General features: G+C 48.5%; 1 protein-coding gene across 6 annotated transcripts in view; it reads left to right on the forward strand.

Moving 5' to 3' along the window:
- The window catches only part of PDZD2 (PDZ domain containing 2), a 411,092-nt gene that overhangs the window by 361,229 nt on the left and 32,666 nt on the right, over positions 1 to 17,197 (forward strand). For all 6 annotated transcript variants that reach the window (XM_055146291.1, XM_055146455.1, XM_055146226.1 and 3 more), the window contains 6 exons: positions 2,528 to 2,647; positions 3,429 to 3,543; positions 8,515 to 8,588; positions 8,918 to 9,143; positions 10,989 to 11,106; positions 12,831 to 12,963. In XM_055146291.1, the coding sequence (XP_055002266.1) occupies positions 2,528 to 2,647; positions 3,429 to 3,543; positions 8,515 to 8,588; positions 8,918 to 9,143; positions 10,989 to 11,106; positions 12,831 to 12,963 (786 nt within the window). The remainder of the gene's footprint in view (positions 1 to 2,527; positions 2,648 to 3,428; positions 3,544 to 8,514; positions 8,589 to 8,917; positions 9,144 to 10,988; positions 11,107 to 12,830; positions 12,964 to 17,197) is intronic.

The raw sequence follows: 17,197 nt of genomic DNA on the forward strand, positions 1-17,197 counted from the left end.
ATGGGATGACAAGTGATACAAGTGATACTCATATATATATTCTAGAATACAACTGTTCAATAAATCTTTTTCTTTTTATGCTGTATTTTTGCAGGGAGGGGGGGTCACACCAGGCAGTGCTCAGGGGTTACTCCTGGCTCTGCACTCAGGAATTACTCCTGGCAGTGCTTGGGGGACCACATGGGATGCTGGGGTTAGAACCCGGGTCAGCCAAATGCAAGGCAAATGCCCTACCTGCTGTACTATATAGCTCCAGCCCTTCAATAAAGCTTTTTCAATGACATAATATAAAATAATCTAATATGCAAAGTTTTCTGTCTAAACCATGCAATGTGACCAGCCACTTTACTGAGTGTTTACTGAGCAACGAAAAGTGAGAGTGAAGAGTCCACTTTTAATTCATCTTCATCACAACACAGTTCACCCTTGAATAACAAGGAGTTTGCATTCCCAGGTTCAGTGAGACATAGATTTATAGATTCCACCACCCCCTATGTTCATTTGATTAAATCCACAAATACAGAGCCCGCAGATATGAAGACTGGCTACATGTGACTTGCACGGCCCAGAATACAGTATCCAGAGGGAGTTTCTAAGTCCAGTCCCCAGAAGATACTAAAGGACTCCTGGAGTGAAGTCCAAAGATGAATTAGAAATGGAGAGAGTCCAAAATGATCACAGATTTCCAACCACATCAGCGTCAATGCTCCGGCCTCTACATTGGTCAAAGGTCAAAGGTCACCTGACATCACAGCGACCCCGTCCACTGTATCTGACAGCTCTGTCAGACAAGTGGCCCTAACACAGCAGGGAAGCATGCAGACCTTTGGCTCACACTTGCCCCCCCACCCAAGAAGAGATGGAGTGAGGAATCCTTCAAGACTGGCGAGCTGGAAAAGAGTTTCCTTACTAACTCACACACGAACCCCTAATTTGAAAACCCATGTGCTGGAGGGCTCCCTGGTGGTTTTAGGAAGAGACTTGCCAAGCCAACATCGTTTTGTTAATGAATCAGTGTGGAAGACCCACATTACTGGCCTCTATTTTGTGAAACTGCAAAATAGCATTGTCCCCAGCTTCCAGGAATCCAGCGCTGCAATAGCAGACCTCTCATTTCTACCTTTGAATGCAGAAGTAGACTAATCGAGGCTGAGAACTATTTTCCGTGGTCTACTCTCTCATATTAAACAGGAGGTGGTTTCTTTATTTTGCTTCTGTGGAAACATCCGCCATTTCCGAGACGATTACTCTAAGAACAACAAGAGGTGCAGGAACTCCCTCTTGCTTAGATTACAAATAGTGTGCCCCGCTCCACACGTCTACACTGCGGGTGCTGGGCAGGAAAAAGAGATCAAGATTTGAGCCGCAGCACGCCGGGAAGGGAGAGTGTGGCTTATGGGGGGGTGGAGAAAAAGCACGCTTTCTTTTCCAAATGTGTGGGCTTAGACCGAAGTGGCCGCGGTTTCTTAGCGGGATGTTTTATCTGGAATAACAGTTGTCTGGGTTTGGGCTTTGGGGTTTGTCAAAAATTAGAGTGAGCAGATGAACTCGGCATGATGAGCTGCTTTCTAACTCCGACGCCCCATCTGGGCTGGGGCGAAGGGGGCATTTCCAAGGCAGGGCACAGCAGAGTCGGGCTATGTCTGGGTCTCTCTCAGGTTCTGCTTTTTTTGGGGGGTAGGGAGGGGGTCACACCCGGCGATGCACAGGGATTACTCCTGGCTCATACACTCAGGAATTACTCCTGGCGGTGCTTGGGGGACCATATGGCATGTCGGGAATTGAACTGGCGTTGGCTGTGTGCAAGGCAAACATCCTCCCCGCTAGACTATCACTCCAGCCGCCCGCCTCTCTCTCTCTCTCTCTCTCTCTCTCTCTCTCTCTCTCTCAGATTTTGGATCCTGACTCAGTTCTAGAAAACAAGAGGTAGGCTCTGTGGAGACAAGTAGCCCAGGAGGACGTAACCTCAACGCCAGGGCTCAGTATTCCCCCGGCAGCAATCCCTGGGGGTCAGCAGGTGGGGGAGGGGGGCTATAGGAAGTATTTTTCCCATACTTGGGGGCCCCTTCAAATGGTGCTGAGGAGGCTCAGGTGCCACTTCTGGCAATACTCAGCCTGGCAAGTCACCCAGTTGAATGTTTGGGCCCAAGGATGTGGTGCCACTTGGTGTATAGTGCCAGGAATCGGCCAGGAGGGGCCCAGAGAGAGAGCACAGTGGGTAGGGCTCTTGTCTTGCACACAGCTGACCTGGGTTCAATCTCTAGCACCCCATAGGATCCCCTATGCACCACCTGGAGTGACCCTAAGCACGCCTGGGTGAGGTCCAAACCCTCTCCCCCACAAAAAAAAAAAAAAGGAACTGTACGGCAGTCCCATATATGCAGGGCATGTGCCCTACCCCTGCACTGTCTCCTGGGCCCCCATTCATACTGACAACAGACCCAGGGTCACGGCCGCAGAGCACCACCGCGGGCTGCGATGTCTACCCGCCGAGCCTGTGTCTCTGACTGACCACGCTGCCTTTCAGGAGTACCAGATCGTGAAGAAGTCCACCCGCTCGCTGAGCACCACGCAGGTGGAGTCGCCCTGGAGGCTCATCCGGCCCTCGGTCATCTCCATCATCGGGCTGTACAAAGAGAAAGGCAAGGTGAGCGTCGAGCCGTGGCCCAGGGCTTGCGGGGCTCTTGACCAGAGCACCGTGCTCGCCCAAAAGGGCAGGGTTAGGGGCCCCGTGCAGGGGTCTCAGCAGCCGCTCAGGCACCCATCTCCTGTGGGCTCCGGAGGGAGACGGACAAGCCCTCATGGGCACCTGGGGGCTCCCGGGCACAGTGAGGGTGGAATCAACACCCAATAAATAAATCAATAGGAGGGGGGTGAGCGATATCACAGCGGGTAGCACATCTGCCTTGCACACAATTGACCCAGGTTCGATTCCCAGCATCCCATATGGTCCCCTGAGCACTGCCAGGAGTAATTCCTGAGTGCAGAGCCAGGAGTGACCCCTGTGCATCGCCGGGTGTGACCCAAAAAAAGCAAAAGAAAACAAAAAAAAACCAAAAAAATCGATAGAAGATAAGAAGATAAGGCAGATACAGAAGGACGGCCCAAACCTGGACTTGTGGAGCCTGAGCTGACCGTCGTGAGCTGTGTGGATCTGCACAGGGTGCCCTGGGGAGGCATCCAAGGTAGCTCCATGTCGTTGGTTCCCCGATAGGGTCTACAAGTTTCTCCTCTCAATGGAACACCTAGTGAGTGCGATGTGAAGAGATCCAAGGAGGGAAGGGACCAAAGGCTGAGCTTGAATTCACGGCTAGTTCATCTGACTCTGCTCTTGGTGGGGCAGGGTGCTTGAGTGGTAGGGTGGCATGGTTCGACAGCCCCAGGGGAACCCTGCGGTGACAACCTGCACCCCATCTCTCTGGGTGTAGGGCCTGGGCTTCAGCATTGCCGGAGGTCGCGACTGCATCCGAGGCCAGATGGGGATTTTTGTCAAGACCATCTTCCCCAACGGATCAGCTGCGGAGGATGGAAGACTGAAAGAAGGTAGGAGGGGTCTCCTTGGGGTTCTGGGGCAGGGCGGGAACTATGTAGATCTGGCCTGAACCCAACACTTACCATGGTTCTGGACAGGTAAATGCAATGGGCAGTTTGTATTCATTGGTAGTCAACTTGAAATATTAATACTTACCACCAAGTTGTTGTAAACATTAAATGAGATGCTATGTGAAAAACAGCTACGTAATTTTCTGCTTCGTTTTTGTTTGGGAGCCACACCCAGCAGTACTCAGTAGCCACTCCTAGGTCTGTGCTCACAGAGGGGTCTTTCCTGCTGGTACCGGGAAGACCAGGCATTACTGGGGACCAGATCCGCTCCCCCTCCACACACACACGGGTGCAAAGCAAACACTCAAACAGTTGACATCTCTCCAGTCCTAGCTTAACCATTTTATCACAATTTTTAAAAGTCTATCTCATTCCCTTAGTATTTGACAGTATTATTAAGAGTTGCCTTGATGATTCCTAAGAGTTTGTGTAGGAGGGGTGTTCATTTAATTATTTTAATATATTTTTAATTCAATCACAACGAGATACACAGTTACAAAGTTGTTCATGGTTGAGTTTCAGTCATAAAATGTTCCAACACCCATCCCTTCATCAGTGCACATTTCCCACTACCAATACCAGTATCCCCAGGTTCCCTCCCAGCCTGCATCTATGGCAGACTCTGTCTCTGTCTCTGTCTCTGTCTCTGTCTCTCTCTCTCTCTCTCTCTCTCTCTCTCTCTCTCTCTCTCTCTCTCCCTCCCTCCCTCCCTCCCTCCCTCTTTTCCTCTTAGGGACTTGCAGTACTGAGTGCAGGCATTCCATTTGTCCCTCTCCCTCTCCCTCTGACTAGTTTCACTCAGCATGTCCATCCATGTCTAAACAAATTTCACGACTACGGTATTTTTATAGATAGGGGCCCCACCTAGGAATGCTCAGGGTGCGTGCAGTGCCAGGGATCGCACTCGGGGCCTCGCATGCCAGAATCTAGAGCTCTGCCATGAACTCCATTCTTGTCTCAGGGCTGCAGTATGTCCAACATCTTTTTTTTTATATATATTCTCCTACCTAAGGTCATCTCCCATCTCACATTGCAGGAACATTCTTGACCAAAGGCTTTTGCCCCCACCTCCGCTTTATTGAGATGTAACTGGCATAAACGTTGTGTACACTGAAGGAACACTCGGTAATTTGATGCACACATACGTGTTGCCGAGTGACTGCCACAGCTGGGCGGCAGCCATGTGAGCCCACACCCCCTCACGTGCTGACTGAGAGAGAGAGAGAGAGAGAGAGAGAGAGAGAGAGAGAGAGGTGAGAGCCTGTCAGATCTCTCATCAGCTTGCAAGTCTATCACCCGGGGTTATTAACCATAGTCACCTGAACCTCACACCCTCAGAACTTTTTTCCATTTTTTTTTTATTGAATCACTCTGAGATAGACCCTTACGAAGCTGTTCATGATTGGATTTCAGTCATACAGTGTTCCAACACCCAGCCCTCCACCAGTGTACATTTCCCAGCACCAGTGTCCCCAGGTTCCCTCCTATCACCCCTCACCCCCAACCTCCTCCCCCTCCTCCTCCTCCCCTCCTTCTCCCCTTCCTTTTCTCCCTCTTCCTCCCCCTCCTCTTCCTCCCCCTCCTCTTTCTCATCCTCCGCCTCCTCCCTCCTCTTCCTCCCTCCTCCTCCTCCTCCTCCTCCTCCTCCTCCTCCTCCTCCTCCTTCTTCTTCTTCTTCTTCTCCTTCTCCTTCTTTTTCTTTTTCTTTCTCCTTCCCTCTCTCTCTCTCTCTCTCTCTCTCTCTCTCTCTCTCTCTCTCTCTCTCTCTCTCTCTCTCTCTTTCTGGTGGGGTGGAGCCCCACCCTATCAGAATATCTTCATAGGTCTTGAGTTTCATTTCTCCTTTTTCTCAGTACCTGTCTTTCAGGGGATGTATCACATTCAGGAAGTAAAGGAACCACATTCAGGAAATAAATCACAGTATTGCTAGTGATTTATTTTTAAAGAGGAGGGGGTGAAGGTGCGAGGGTTGGGCCAGAGGTTAGCTCAGCATTAGACCACATGCTTCATGTGTGAGGTCCCAGCACTGTAACAAGTTACAAACACCAACATGTGAGCATTCAGTTCCATTGGCCCAAACCATCGATGCTGCTGGAATAAACCAGCTCACTTTTTCTTTTTTTACGTTTTAGAACTAATCAGAATGAACTAAACTCTCCCCGTTTTCAGGCTAAGATGTGTCCAGGCTTAATATTTTCATGGCAGAATATTAGCTTCTGTGTCTCAGAGGAAGGGTGAACTCCTAGGTGGAGTTTGCATCTAGTTTCAGAACAGTCTGGCCGAGTATTTTTATAATGGATGTACCACACGTCCTCTTGTTCGCAATGCTGCCTGCCTGCTGGTACAACGGAGTGCAATGGAAGGGGAAAATCAATAGTTAGAAAAGCTTAAGAGCACTTGATTCTCCAAAACATTGTTGTGTGTATGTGTGTGTGTGTGTGTGTGTGTGTGTGAGAGAGAGAAAGAGAGAGAGAGAGAGTGTTCATTTCAATAAAAATAACCCATTGGACCGTTGGAATGGATTTTCAACCTGTTGGGTGATATGTCTTTTAAAAAATCTTGCATACAGATTTTTAATAGTATGCACAATAGTTTTTAAATGTTTTTCTTTCCCTCCTGCGGAAACAAACCCAAAACCCACCCCTTTGCCCAGCTGAGTCATTGGTGGTACTGGGCAACTTTTTCACGTTATTTCTCTTACATCTTCCGTTACCCATTGAAGCAAGAGCACTGGGCAGGATGCTGCCCGTGGCCAGAATTCCTAGTTCAGGACACGCAGTTTGCCCCTGGGGGGCTCCTGGGGGAAGGGAGAGTGCGGTTTCTGTTGCCGCTCTGTGCTTTGCTAGAGGGGGCAGGTCCCCCTTCTGTACTGCGTGGCCATTCAACATCTGGGACATCTCTGCAGTGCTGTCGATGAACCATCAGTCACTCCCCAAATCAGAGCATGGGCCCAGGAACTAGCTCAAAAAGCTAGCAGACCAGTCTGCCACGCTCCCCAGGGTCACCCAGAGACCCCCAAACACCGCAAGAGAAGCCCCCAAACAACAGCGAAGAGTCCCCCAAGACTGCCAGACCATGTCACATGACTACAAAGCAGAAACATGGAAACATGTCAACAGGATGTCCAAGATCTTGTCTGTTCCCAAGAGACACCCTGTCAGTGGGGAAACGGCCTGACTTTACCTCCTTTTTTTTTTTCTTTTTGGGTCACACCTGGCAATGCACAGGGGTTACTCCTGGCTCTGCACTCAGGAATCACCCCTGGCGGTGCTCAGGGGACCATATGGTATGCTGGGAATCGAACCCGGGTAACCCGCTTGCAAGGCAAACGCCCTACCCACTGTGCTATTGCTCCAGCCCCCTGACTTTACCTTCTGAGGGTTGCAGATGAGTCTAGGCTAGTGATGGGGAGGAAAGGGGGGTGTATTTTAACAACCAACCTACAATCAACTCTCATTCCTGGGAACTAATTTGTCAGCCTCACGACTGGGAACCAGTAAGGGTAGGCATCTAAGCTGTTTTGGGAGGCTAGACTGTCATTCCCAAATACTAGCTGAGCAAGCTTTTTCCATCTCTATCAGGGAAACCGTTTTCTCCGCACTCGCTGGTGGTTCTCTAGACTCGAGGAACCGGTCTTTCTGCAAATAGAGGGGTGGCTGTTCCTACACTGAGGGGGCTCGTGCTCCTTGCCACTGCCTTGAAGTTTCTAAGCAAAGACGCTGAGGAAAGACCTGGCACTCATTCTAACAGAGGGGTCTGCAAATGTAAGGTGTCTGTCAGACTCAGCACTGACTCAAAAATAAGATATTTTCTTCATGTAACTAAAATAAATAATTTTATTCCATTATTTGTGAAGCAGAAGACTTGGACACGTTTTACTAATTTTTTCTTTTTCTCTTTCTAATATTTCTTTCTTTCTTTTAAAGATTTTTTTTATTGACTCCCTGTGAGATAGACCCTTACAAAGCTCTTCATGATTGGGTTTCAGTTAGACAGTGTTCCAACACCCATCCCTCCGCCAGTGTACATTTCCCAGCACCGGTGTCCCGGGTTCCCTCCCATCACCCCCCTCTGCCCCCCACCCCTGCCTGCCTCTATGACAGGCACTTCCCCCTCCCCCCCCCCCGTCTCACTCTCTCTGTGTCTCTCTCTGTTTCTCTCTGTCTCTTGTCTCTCTGGCTCTGTCTCTCTGTCTCTGTCTCTGTCTGTCTGTCTGTCTGTCTGTCTGTCTGTCTCTCTCTCTCTCTCTCTCTCTCTCTCTCTCTCTCTTTACTTTAGGACATTGTTTTGCAATAGAGACACTGAAAGGTTACCAGGACTATCCCTTTACCTACTTTCAACATTCACTTCTTGTTCAGCATGATCATGTCCAACTATCATTGTCATACTGGTCCCTTCTCTGTCTTACCTACCCTCTGCTCCCCCACACTTGTGGTAGATCCTAACCACTGACCACTCCTCCCAGGCCCTGTTTCCCCTGGCCTTGCATATTAGTCTTCTACTATTTAAAAAATAAAATCTTGATGTTGTTTTCCATAGCTGTTTTATGATGGAGTAGGGGTGGTATGTGGGGAGATGCCACCTCCAGTTGGTGTTCAAGGGCTACTCCCGATGCAGTGCTTAGGGGTCACCCCTGGCAGTGCTCAGAGAAGCAAGCATGCACTCCAGACCACTGACACCTCTCTCTGGCCCCCCCAGACCCATTGTAGCGAAAGGCGGAAGTACAGAATTATTGCAAAAGAGCACACACTGTCATTAATTATCCCAAGTGTGGCATTCCTGGGAGCTAAGCTAATGAAAGTGGGTTGAGTAAAACAGTTTGTTATGTTGTAAATCAGGGGCCAGTCGTGTCCTGGCAGTCCCAGTGAATTCCTGTCTAATGTTAATGTCATTCTCCCGTTCGGTCGCTAGGGGATGAAATCCTAGATGTGAATGGAATCCCAATCAAGGGCCTGACGTTTCAAGAAGCCATTCACACCTTTAAGGTAACTGCATTCCTTTTTTTTTTTTCTTTTTGGGGTCACACCTGGCTATGCACAGGTGTTACTCCTGGCTCTGCACTCAGGAATGACTCTTGGCGGTGCTTCAGAGGACCATATGGGATGCTGGGAATCGAACCCGGGTCAGCCGCGTGCAAGGCAAATGCCCCACCCGCTGTGCTATTGCTCCAGCCCCTGCATTCCTATTTCTTTGCATCTCTTCCTTATTTCTTTCTGGTGTCATGTCTGGTGACTTCTTTGGCTGTGTTTGTTGGTGTATTTTTAACATTTAGCCCTGGAAGCATTGACCCTCCTCTGTCTTGTTGTTTCTTCAGCAAATCCGGAGCGGGTTGTTTGTCTTAACAGTCCGCACAAAATTGCTGAGCCCCAGCCTGACGCCGTGTTCGACACCCACCCACATGAGCAGATCCAGCTCCCCGAATTTCAACGCCAGTGGGGGCACGGCAGCCACGGGCCCTGAGGAGAGCAATTCTTCATCCCTGGGCCGGAAGACGCCTGGTCCCAAGGACAGGATTGTTATGGAAGTCACACTCAACAAAGGTGACCCTCAGCGTCCTTGCTTGCTCTCCGAGGCCGAGAACAGGGATTTCTATTCTGTTCTTAGGCTTTGTTTGGTCTTGGCTTTGGACCAGACCCAAGTGATGCTCAGGGCTCACTCCCGGCTCTGTGCTCAGGAATATGACTCCAAGCAGTGCTCAGGGGACCATATGGGATGGCAGGGATTGAACCAGGTTGGGGGTTGGCCATGTGCAAGGCAAGTGCTTCTCCCTCTGTACTAGCTCTCCAGCCCCGCCCCCACGCTAAATATTTGTTCAACTTTTGAGCCATACCCAATGGAGCTCAGGACTCATCTCAGCTCCTTGCTTAGGGCTAGGGCAGGTTCAGTTTTTTTTCTAGAATGTGTTCCTTGGAAATAACCTCTGTCAACAACACGGGAAGGTATTTGCTTAATGGATTTGGAAATAGAGAATGTAGTCATTTATGAAAGAGAAGGAAAGTTACCAGAAGCACTGAGTGCTTTAAGCACTAAATGAATCTGTGTATGTCAAATAATCATTTTGTTGTTGTTGTTGTTGTTTTGGTGGATTTTTTTTTTTTTTGCTTTTTGGGTCACACCCGGCAATGCACAGGGGTTACTCCTGGCTCTGCACTCAGAAATGATTCCTGGCGGTGCTCAGGGGACCATATGGGATGCTGGGATTCAAACACAGGTCAGCCGAGTGCAAGGCAAATGCCCTACCCGCTGTGCTATTGCCCCAGCCCCCAAATAATCATCTTTCATTTTGTTTTTTCAAAGAAATCTCTGGATGAAACTGAGTGGAATTGCACACGTCTTGTTTGTGGTGATCCCTGGCACTAACCCCCCACCACAAATTCTTTTTCACTGACTAGCTTAAATCAAGAACTAATGTAAACATGTAAAGAACAAAAGGCTATAGTTAATAACACAATTCACATCGGTAACTAAAAATCACTGAAGATCTTTATGTTTTTCATCTGTTTATTTTCCTCTCCTCCTATAGAAACATGATGAGCAGGGTGCTGGAGAGATAGCACAGCGGGGAGGGCACTTGCCTTGCGTGCAGCCGACCGGGGTTCAATATCCAGCTTCCCATACACCACCAGGAGTAATTCCTGAGTGCAGAGCCAGGAGGAATCCCTGAGCATCACTGAGTGTGGTCCCCCAATTAACAAGAAAAAAATGAAAGATGATCCCGCCTGCATGGCAGAGCCTGGCAAGCTCCCCGTGGCATATTCGATATGCCAAAAACAGAAACAAGTCTCACAATGGAGACGTGACTGGTGCCCGCTCAAGCAAATCAATGAACAACGGGACGACAGTGCTGCAGACAGATGATTAATTTAAAAAAATAAAAGATTGGGGCTGGAGAAATCTACAGTGCATAGGTCACTTTCCTTGAATGCGGCTGACCCCTGCCCTCAGTTCTATTCTAGCACCACAAAGGGTCCCCTGATCCAAGACAGAAATGATCCCTGAGCAAGAGTTGGAAGTAAGCCCTGAGCACTGCCAGGTGTGTCCCCAAAACAGAAAGAAGTTTTAAAAAAATAAAACCCAAAATATTAATCCCTAAAGAAAAGAGATGAAAGGAAACCTGAAGTTTCTTGTCCAGAATGAAAAAAATAAATTACTTATATTCTGCCTATTTCCAAAATCAGGCTTCAGGGGCCAAGGGTAGACCATTGAACAATTCACAGCCTGAGCTTAGCTCTCATTCCATTGACTGAGGGTGATGGCAATGTTGACAGAGAAAAGCAAGATTTACATTATGTCTGGTCCAAAAGTTAATGAGTATCTGTCTGAATCTATATTAATGCAGTTCCAAGTCCCTTCGATTCTTTTTCTAACTTTGTCTTGGCTCCCAGAGCCGAGAGTCGGACTGGGCATCGGGGCCTGCTGCCTGGCTCTGGAGAACAGCCCTCCGGGCATCTACATCCACAGCCTGGCGCCTGGATCCGTGGCCAAGATGGAGAGCAACCTCAGGTTCGTAACCCGCCGGGCTCCCTGGGGCCAGTGTGTGAATTCTTACCTGCTCGCTGATGACCCTCGGTGGGATTTTAAACCGTCGTGCTAGTTGCACTGTAGCCAGGGCTGCAATGAATAGCGTTGCAGAGAGGAAAAGCTTTTGTCGGGGAAATTTAATGGGACTCGAGGAGCTTGGCTTTCTGAACCCATTTTGTTCTGTTTGGATGTGGAAGAACAGTTTCAGAAACGTGGACAGACAAGGCTATTTAGATAGCAATGATTTAGCAAAGAATTTTTTCCACGGTTCATTTATATAAAATTCGTGTGAGATTCTGGGATCTTCTCAGAATGGTTCCGAATCGCAAGTCAGGAATCAGGCCCTTGACAAGGTCTTCACTACTGTTATGTTTTGAGCCTTTTCTGCCTCATTCATTTTTTTTTTCCCAAGCATCTGAAATGCCAGCATGTCTAATTCCTCCATCCAGCTAGTTGGGTTTTTAGCCCGGGTATTCTGTTTATGCAAGAGCTGTCTAGGTATTCTATTAAATAGTATTTGCAATAAGTCTGTGCCCACTGAAATTTCACAAAAATTTACGGGTACTGCGCAAAGCACGCTATGAAAACAGTATCAACTTTCTCTTCCCTAAGTTCTTGAGCAACTGAGAAATTGTCGAAACGACATTCCTAGAGGTTGCCGTTTTGGGGCCCTGTTAATCGTTTAAATTATGCTTTAAGTTAATCATCAGAGTGAATTTCCATACGAAAAAAATTTTGACAAATCATCCAAAGTACATTAAAGAAAATATACTTTTAGAACCCAAGGAAAAAATCCTTTAATGACATCCCAAGATGATGTTTCTTCCTTGAATGGTTCCATATGTCTGGAGCCTGCCAAATGAACATTCTTTAAACCTCACAGAAAGACTCTTTGTTCCTTTGTACTGTGTTCCCTCTCTGTAATTTCAAGTCAGAATGGGCATCTTGTCCCCAATTTCTCATTTGTTCAAATCTGAACTGTTTTGTTTTTTGTTTTTTTTAACAAATTTTTGGGTAACCTTTGAGTTTCAGACATTTCCTCCTTAAAGTATATTACAATAATCATTTCAAGATGGGCAGAGGCTGGCGAGCTATCATCTGATGACCCAGAGTTGGGCGAGGTCAGCGGGGTGCCCTTCCTGCTGTTCTAGTTAGCCACTCTACTCCTTGTGTCCTTCTGGAAATGCAGAGAGATGCACAATCTAACGTCTTCAGAGGGACCTGGTGCCTTTTCCACACAGAGCAGCCAACGTCATTTGCTTCTTTAATATGTCGATGCCATGAGTGTGTTTCAGCACCTGGCCACTTTATTAAATAAATCCTCCTTTCTTTCAATGAGTAGAAATGAAATTCATGAAAGCATCAATAATAAGTACATTTAATTGGACTCCATGGCCACCGTTTTTTTTTTTTTCTATTTGCCAAACCCACGTCATGAACTCTTGTACACACTTGGTGGTGCAGTCTGATGTGGCATCCAAGTGTGAGCCACCAATGAGCCACACAGTGTCCATGGGACATCTAAGAATGAGCCGCCAGAGTCAGGCACTGCCCGGTGTGTATGTGTATGTGGGGGGGGGGGCATCTGAATGTGACCCTCTGGTGGTACGCACTGACATCAGCATGTCCAGGTCTTCTGAAAAGCCTCTTGTCTGGAAAGTGCTCCGAGAGTGTGTTCAGAAATGACCGTGTTGCTCTGTCCCCAGCCGTGGAGACCAGATCCTGGAAGTGAACTCGGTCAACGTGCGCCACGCCGCTCTGAGCAAGGTCCATTCCATCCTGAGCAAATGCCCCCCGGGACCTGTCCGCCTGGTCATCGGCCGGCACCCGAACCCAAAGGTGATGCACGTTTCGCTCTTCAGAGGGCGGGCAGGTGTGGCGGTCTCCTCATTCCTGAGACCGTGTGACCGCAACTGCATGGCTGGGGTGGTTCTTGGGGCAGCTGGTGGGACCAACGCCACTAATCCCCTGTGCAATGGCCAACCCCTTTGTCAGCTACTTATTTCTCTTCACGTGCTTAGGAAGTTGTGTGAGGAAGTTTTCACTGTTAAAAAAATTGGTGATTTTGGGGCTGGAGCGATAGCACAGTGGGTAGGGCGTTTGCCTTGCATGTGGCCGACCCGGGTTCGAGTCCCAGCATCCCCGAGCACTGCCAGGAGTATTTCCTGATTGCAGAGCCAGGAGTAACCCCTGTGCATTGCCAAGTGTGACCCTAAAAGGAAAAAAAAATGGTGATTTTTTTTTTTTTGCATCACACCCAGCGATGCTCAGGAGTTACTCCTGGCTTTGCACTCAGGAATTACTCCTGGCAGTGCTTGGGGGACCATATGGGATGCCGGGGATCGAACCTGGATTGGCCGCGTGCAAGGCAAATGCCCTACCCGCTGTGCTATCGCTCCGGCCCCAAATTGGTGATTTTGAGGTCAGACCAGGTGGTCTCAGGGGCCGCTCCTGGCCCAGAAGCCCATGTAGTGTGGTGTCCTGCATGCAATGCACTCGACCCGCTGAGTCATCTCACTGGCCCTAAATTATCCCATTTAAAATTTGCTGGAAAGGAAGGACCGCTGCGTGGTGAGCAAGCCCCAGATGGCTGCCTGCCTGTTGATGAAATTTTTAACCCTTTAAGAAACTGGGCCGGAGAGTACGGCAGGGAGGGTGCTGGCCTTGAAGCAGCCACCCAGATTCAGTCCCCAGCTATGAGTGATCCCTGAGCTCTGGGTGTGGCCCCCCAAAATCACCAAGAGAAAAGAAAGAGTACTGGCCTGCCTGGCTTTCCCAGGCCATTCTTGATCTCCTAGTAGTTAGTTTTTTTCTTTCTTAATTGGCTGGACAAGGGGTATGCGTGGTGTGGAGGGGTGCTGCAAAATGCTGAGGGGTCACACCTGGCTGAGGGGCCACACCTATACTCAAGGGCCATGCCAGGTGGTGCTCAAGGCACCGTTTTTTTTTGTTTTTTTTTTTTTTGCTTTTTGGGTCACACCCAGCGATGCTCAGTGGTTACTCCTGGCTTTGCACTTAGGAATTACTCCTGGTGGTGCTTGGGGGACCATATGGGATGCCGGGGATCGAACCCCCGGTCGGCCGCATGCAAGGTGAACGCCCTCCCCACTGTGCTATCGCTCCGCCCCTCGGGGCACCGTATTGGTGATAAGATTCGAACGGCTGCAGCTACATGCGAGGCAAGTGCCTTAACCTCTGTGGTCTCTCCTTGGCTGTAGGACAAAAACTTCTTAGGGCTTGCGTGAAGGATGCTCTTTTCTCTTTTTTTCCCAGCATCAGTTTGACTCTGTTCACACGTCGTGACCTTGTGGGTAATCGCAGATTCTGCTGATATTTGGTCACATTGTGGGTGAGCAGTTAGTTGCTTTTATCCTTTGAAGAGACGCAGAAGAGAGGTCAAAGAGAGAGTAAACGGGTAGAGCACTTGCCTTGCATGAGGACACCCTGGCTCAATCCCCAGCACCACATATGATGGCCAGGGGTCATGCACATTTGGTTGTGGGATTTGCAGGGGATCACACATGAGGTTGGGGTGCTCCTACACTTGATTGAAGGGCATACTGCCACGGTGCTTTAGTTGGGGTGCTTGGGTGTATGCTGGGAGAGGGATCAGGATTCTTCAGTTGTGGCTTAACACTTTTTTTGTTTGCAATACTTGGTGTCAAAATCTTTTCAAATTAGTCTCCCTTGAATATTACAAATTGACCTCAAAAACAACTTGGGTTAAGATCATCGGAGTGGAAAATCCCTGTATAACTTTTGATTCTCCCAGCCTTAATTGCTATCAACCCAGAAGGAAGCCTTACCATAAGTTTAAACTGTCTTACACATATTTCATATGTCCTGTGTATTATTATCATATTCTCACAGTACAGTAAACCAGAAAAATACTGTTATTAAGAAAATCATAAGGAATAGAAAGTGCAGCCAGGGATGTGGCTCCATGCTAGAGCTTCTATGTCATATATGTGAGGTTCTGGGTTCAGTCCCACACACCAAAAAAAAAAAAAAAAGGAAAAAGGAAAATTTATTTACTGTTCTGGTTTTGGAGGTTTTGTTTGTTTGTTTGTTTTTGTTTTAAGTAACACCCAGTTGTACTCAGGGCTTACTCTTGACTTTGAGCCCTGTTGTATATATTTTTTCTTTCCTTTTTTTTTTTTTTTTGGTTTTATTGTAGTAACAATGGACAGCAGGTAGGGCATTTGCCCTGCATGTAGCCGATCCAGGTTCAATTTCTTCATCCATCTCGGAGAGCCCAGCAAGCTACCAAGAGTATTCCGCCCGCATGGCAGAGCCTGGCAAGCTACCCATGGCATATTTGATATACCAAAAACAGTAACAAGTTTCACAATGGAGATGTTACTGGTGCCCGCTCAAGAAAATCGCTGAGCAACTGGATGACAGTGCTACAGTGCTATTGTGGTGTAGGCCACACTTGGCAATGTTCAGGGGTTACTTACCCCTGGCTCTGCGCTCAGGAATTACTCCTGGTGGTACTCAGGGGACCATATGGGATGCTGGGGAATCAAACCTGGGTCAGCTACATGCAAGGCAAAACGCCCTCCCCGCTGGACTATCCCTCAACTCCTGAACCCTGCTGTATACTTATCCATGCCTCAGTTCAAGAGAATCGCACAAAAGTGGGCAATCCAAACCTGTGTTTGTTCAAGGGTCAACTGTGATGGAGTTTTATTTGAGGGGCAGGGACATAGGTTATTCCAGGTTCTGTGCTCAGGAGTGACCCCTATCTGTGCGCATGGGACCATTCGTGGTGCCTGTGATTCCAAGTGGAGTCAGCAGGATGCAAGCCCAGTGCCTTTATTCATATCTTGCCTCCTTGGCCTGGCCACAGGGTGTTTTACAGAACTGAACCTTGTCCTTTTCACTACTGAAAATGCTCTTTAAGGACATGAGCTGTCTTTGTCTTACTTGTAGCACTATTTGATGAGCACCTAAGTGGTCCCAGGCCACCCAGCTAGATGAGCTTGTGTGCATTTAAAGAGCCCAGCCTTGGGGCCAGAGCGATAGCACAGCAGGTAGGGTGTTTACCTTGCATGCGGCCGACCCGGGTTCAATCCCTGGCATCCCATATGGTCCCCCAAGCACCGCCAGGAGTAATTCCTGAGTGCAAAGCCAGGAGTAACCCCTGAGCATCGCTGGGTGTGACCCAAAAAGCAAAAAAAAAAAAAAAAAAAAAGAGCCCAGCCTGGGGGAGGCCTGGGCTCCTCCTGGATGCTTCCTTGGGGTCTTCCAGAGCAGAAACACCTCCTGACAGCCCTGCAAGCATCTTAGTGGTGCTGGTTGGCTGTTCTGGAAGATTCTATCAGCTGGATTCAGAGTGAAGTCTGCTGCATGTTTTTCCTTCACATTTTTTCCCTCTTGTCTACATACATCTCCAAAATAGCTAACCTTAGAAAACCGGACAGGTCACACAAGGGTAAAAGTGCTTGCCTTGCACCCTGGTGTGATTCCAGTGCCCCAGGTGGTTCCTTGAGCATTTCCAGGAGTAATCCTTGAGCACAGAGCCAGGAGTAAGCCCTGAGCACTTCTGGGTGTAGCCCCAACCAAACATTCCTCCATGTCCACCCCCTTCATAAAAGTGTCTTTCCTCAAAAAAAATGTTTGAGGGCCAGAGAGATAGTACAGTGGGTAGGGCCCTTGCCTTGCATGTGGTCAACACAGGCTCAATCCTCAACTTCCCATATAGTCCCCAAAGCACCACTAGGAGTGATTCCTGAGTGCAGAGCCAGGAGTAACTCCTGAGCATCGCCAGATGTGACCCAAAAACCAAAAGGAAAAAAAATAAATAAACAAAACCCACAACCTTTTGAATCAGTAACATTAACTTACAACCAGGTGCTGCTCCCATTTGTTCCCATTTTTCTTACCTGTCCCCCTTCTGTGCCACCGTCTAATCCCTTCCCTAGGGATCTACCCCTAAGAGGCCTCTGGTTCACTTTTTTTTTTTCTTGGCTTTTTGGATCACACCTGGCGATGCTAAGGGGTTACTCCTGGTTCTGCACTCAGGAATTACTCCTGGCGGTGCTCGGGGGACATTATGGGATGCTGGGAA

The sequence above is a fragment of the Sorex araneus genome, chromosome 1, assembly GCF_027595985.1.
Source record: "Sorex araneus isolate mSorAra2 chromosome 1, mSorAra2.pri, whole genome shotgun sequence".
Classification (NCBI taxonomy): Eukaryota; Metazoa; Chordata; class Mammalia; order Eulipotyphla; family Soricidae; genus Sorex; species Sorex araneus.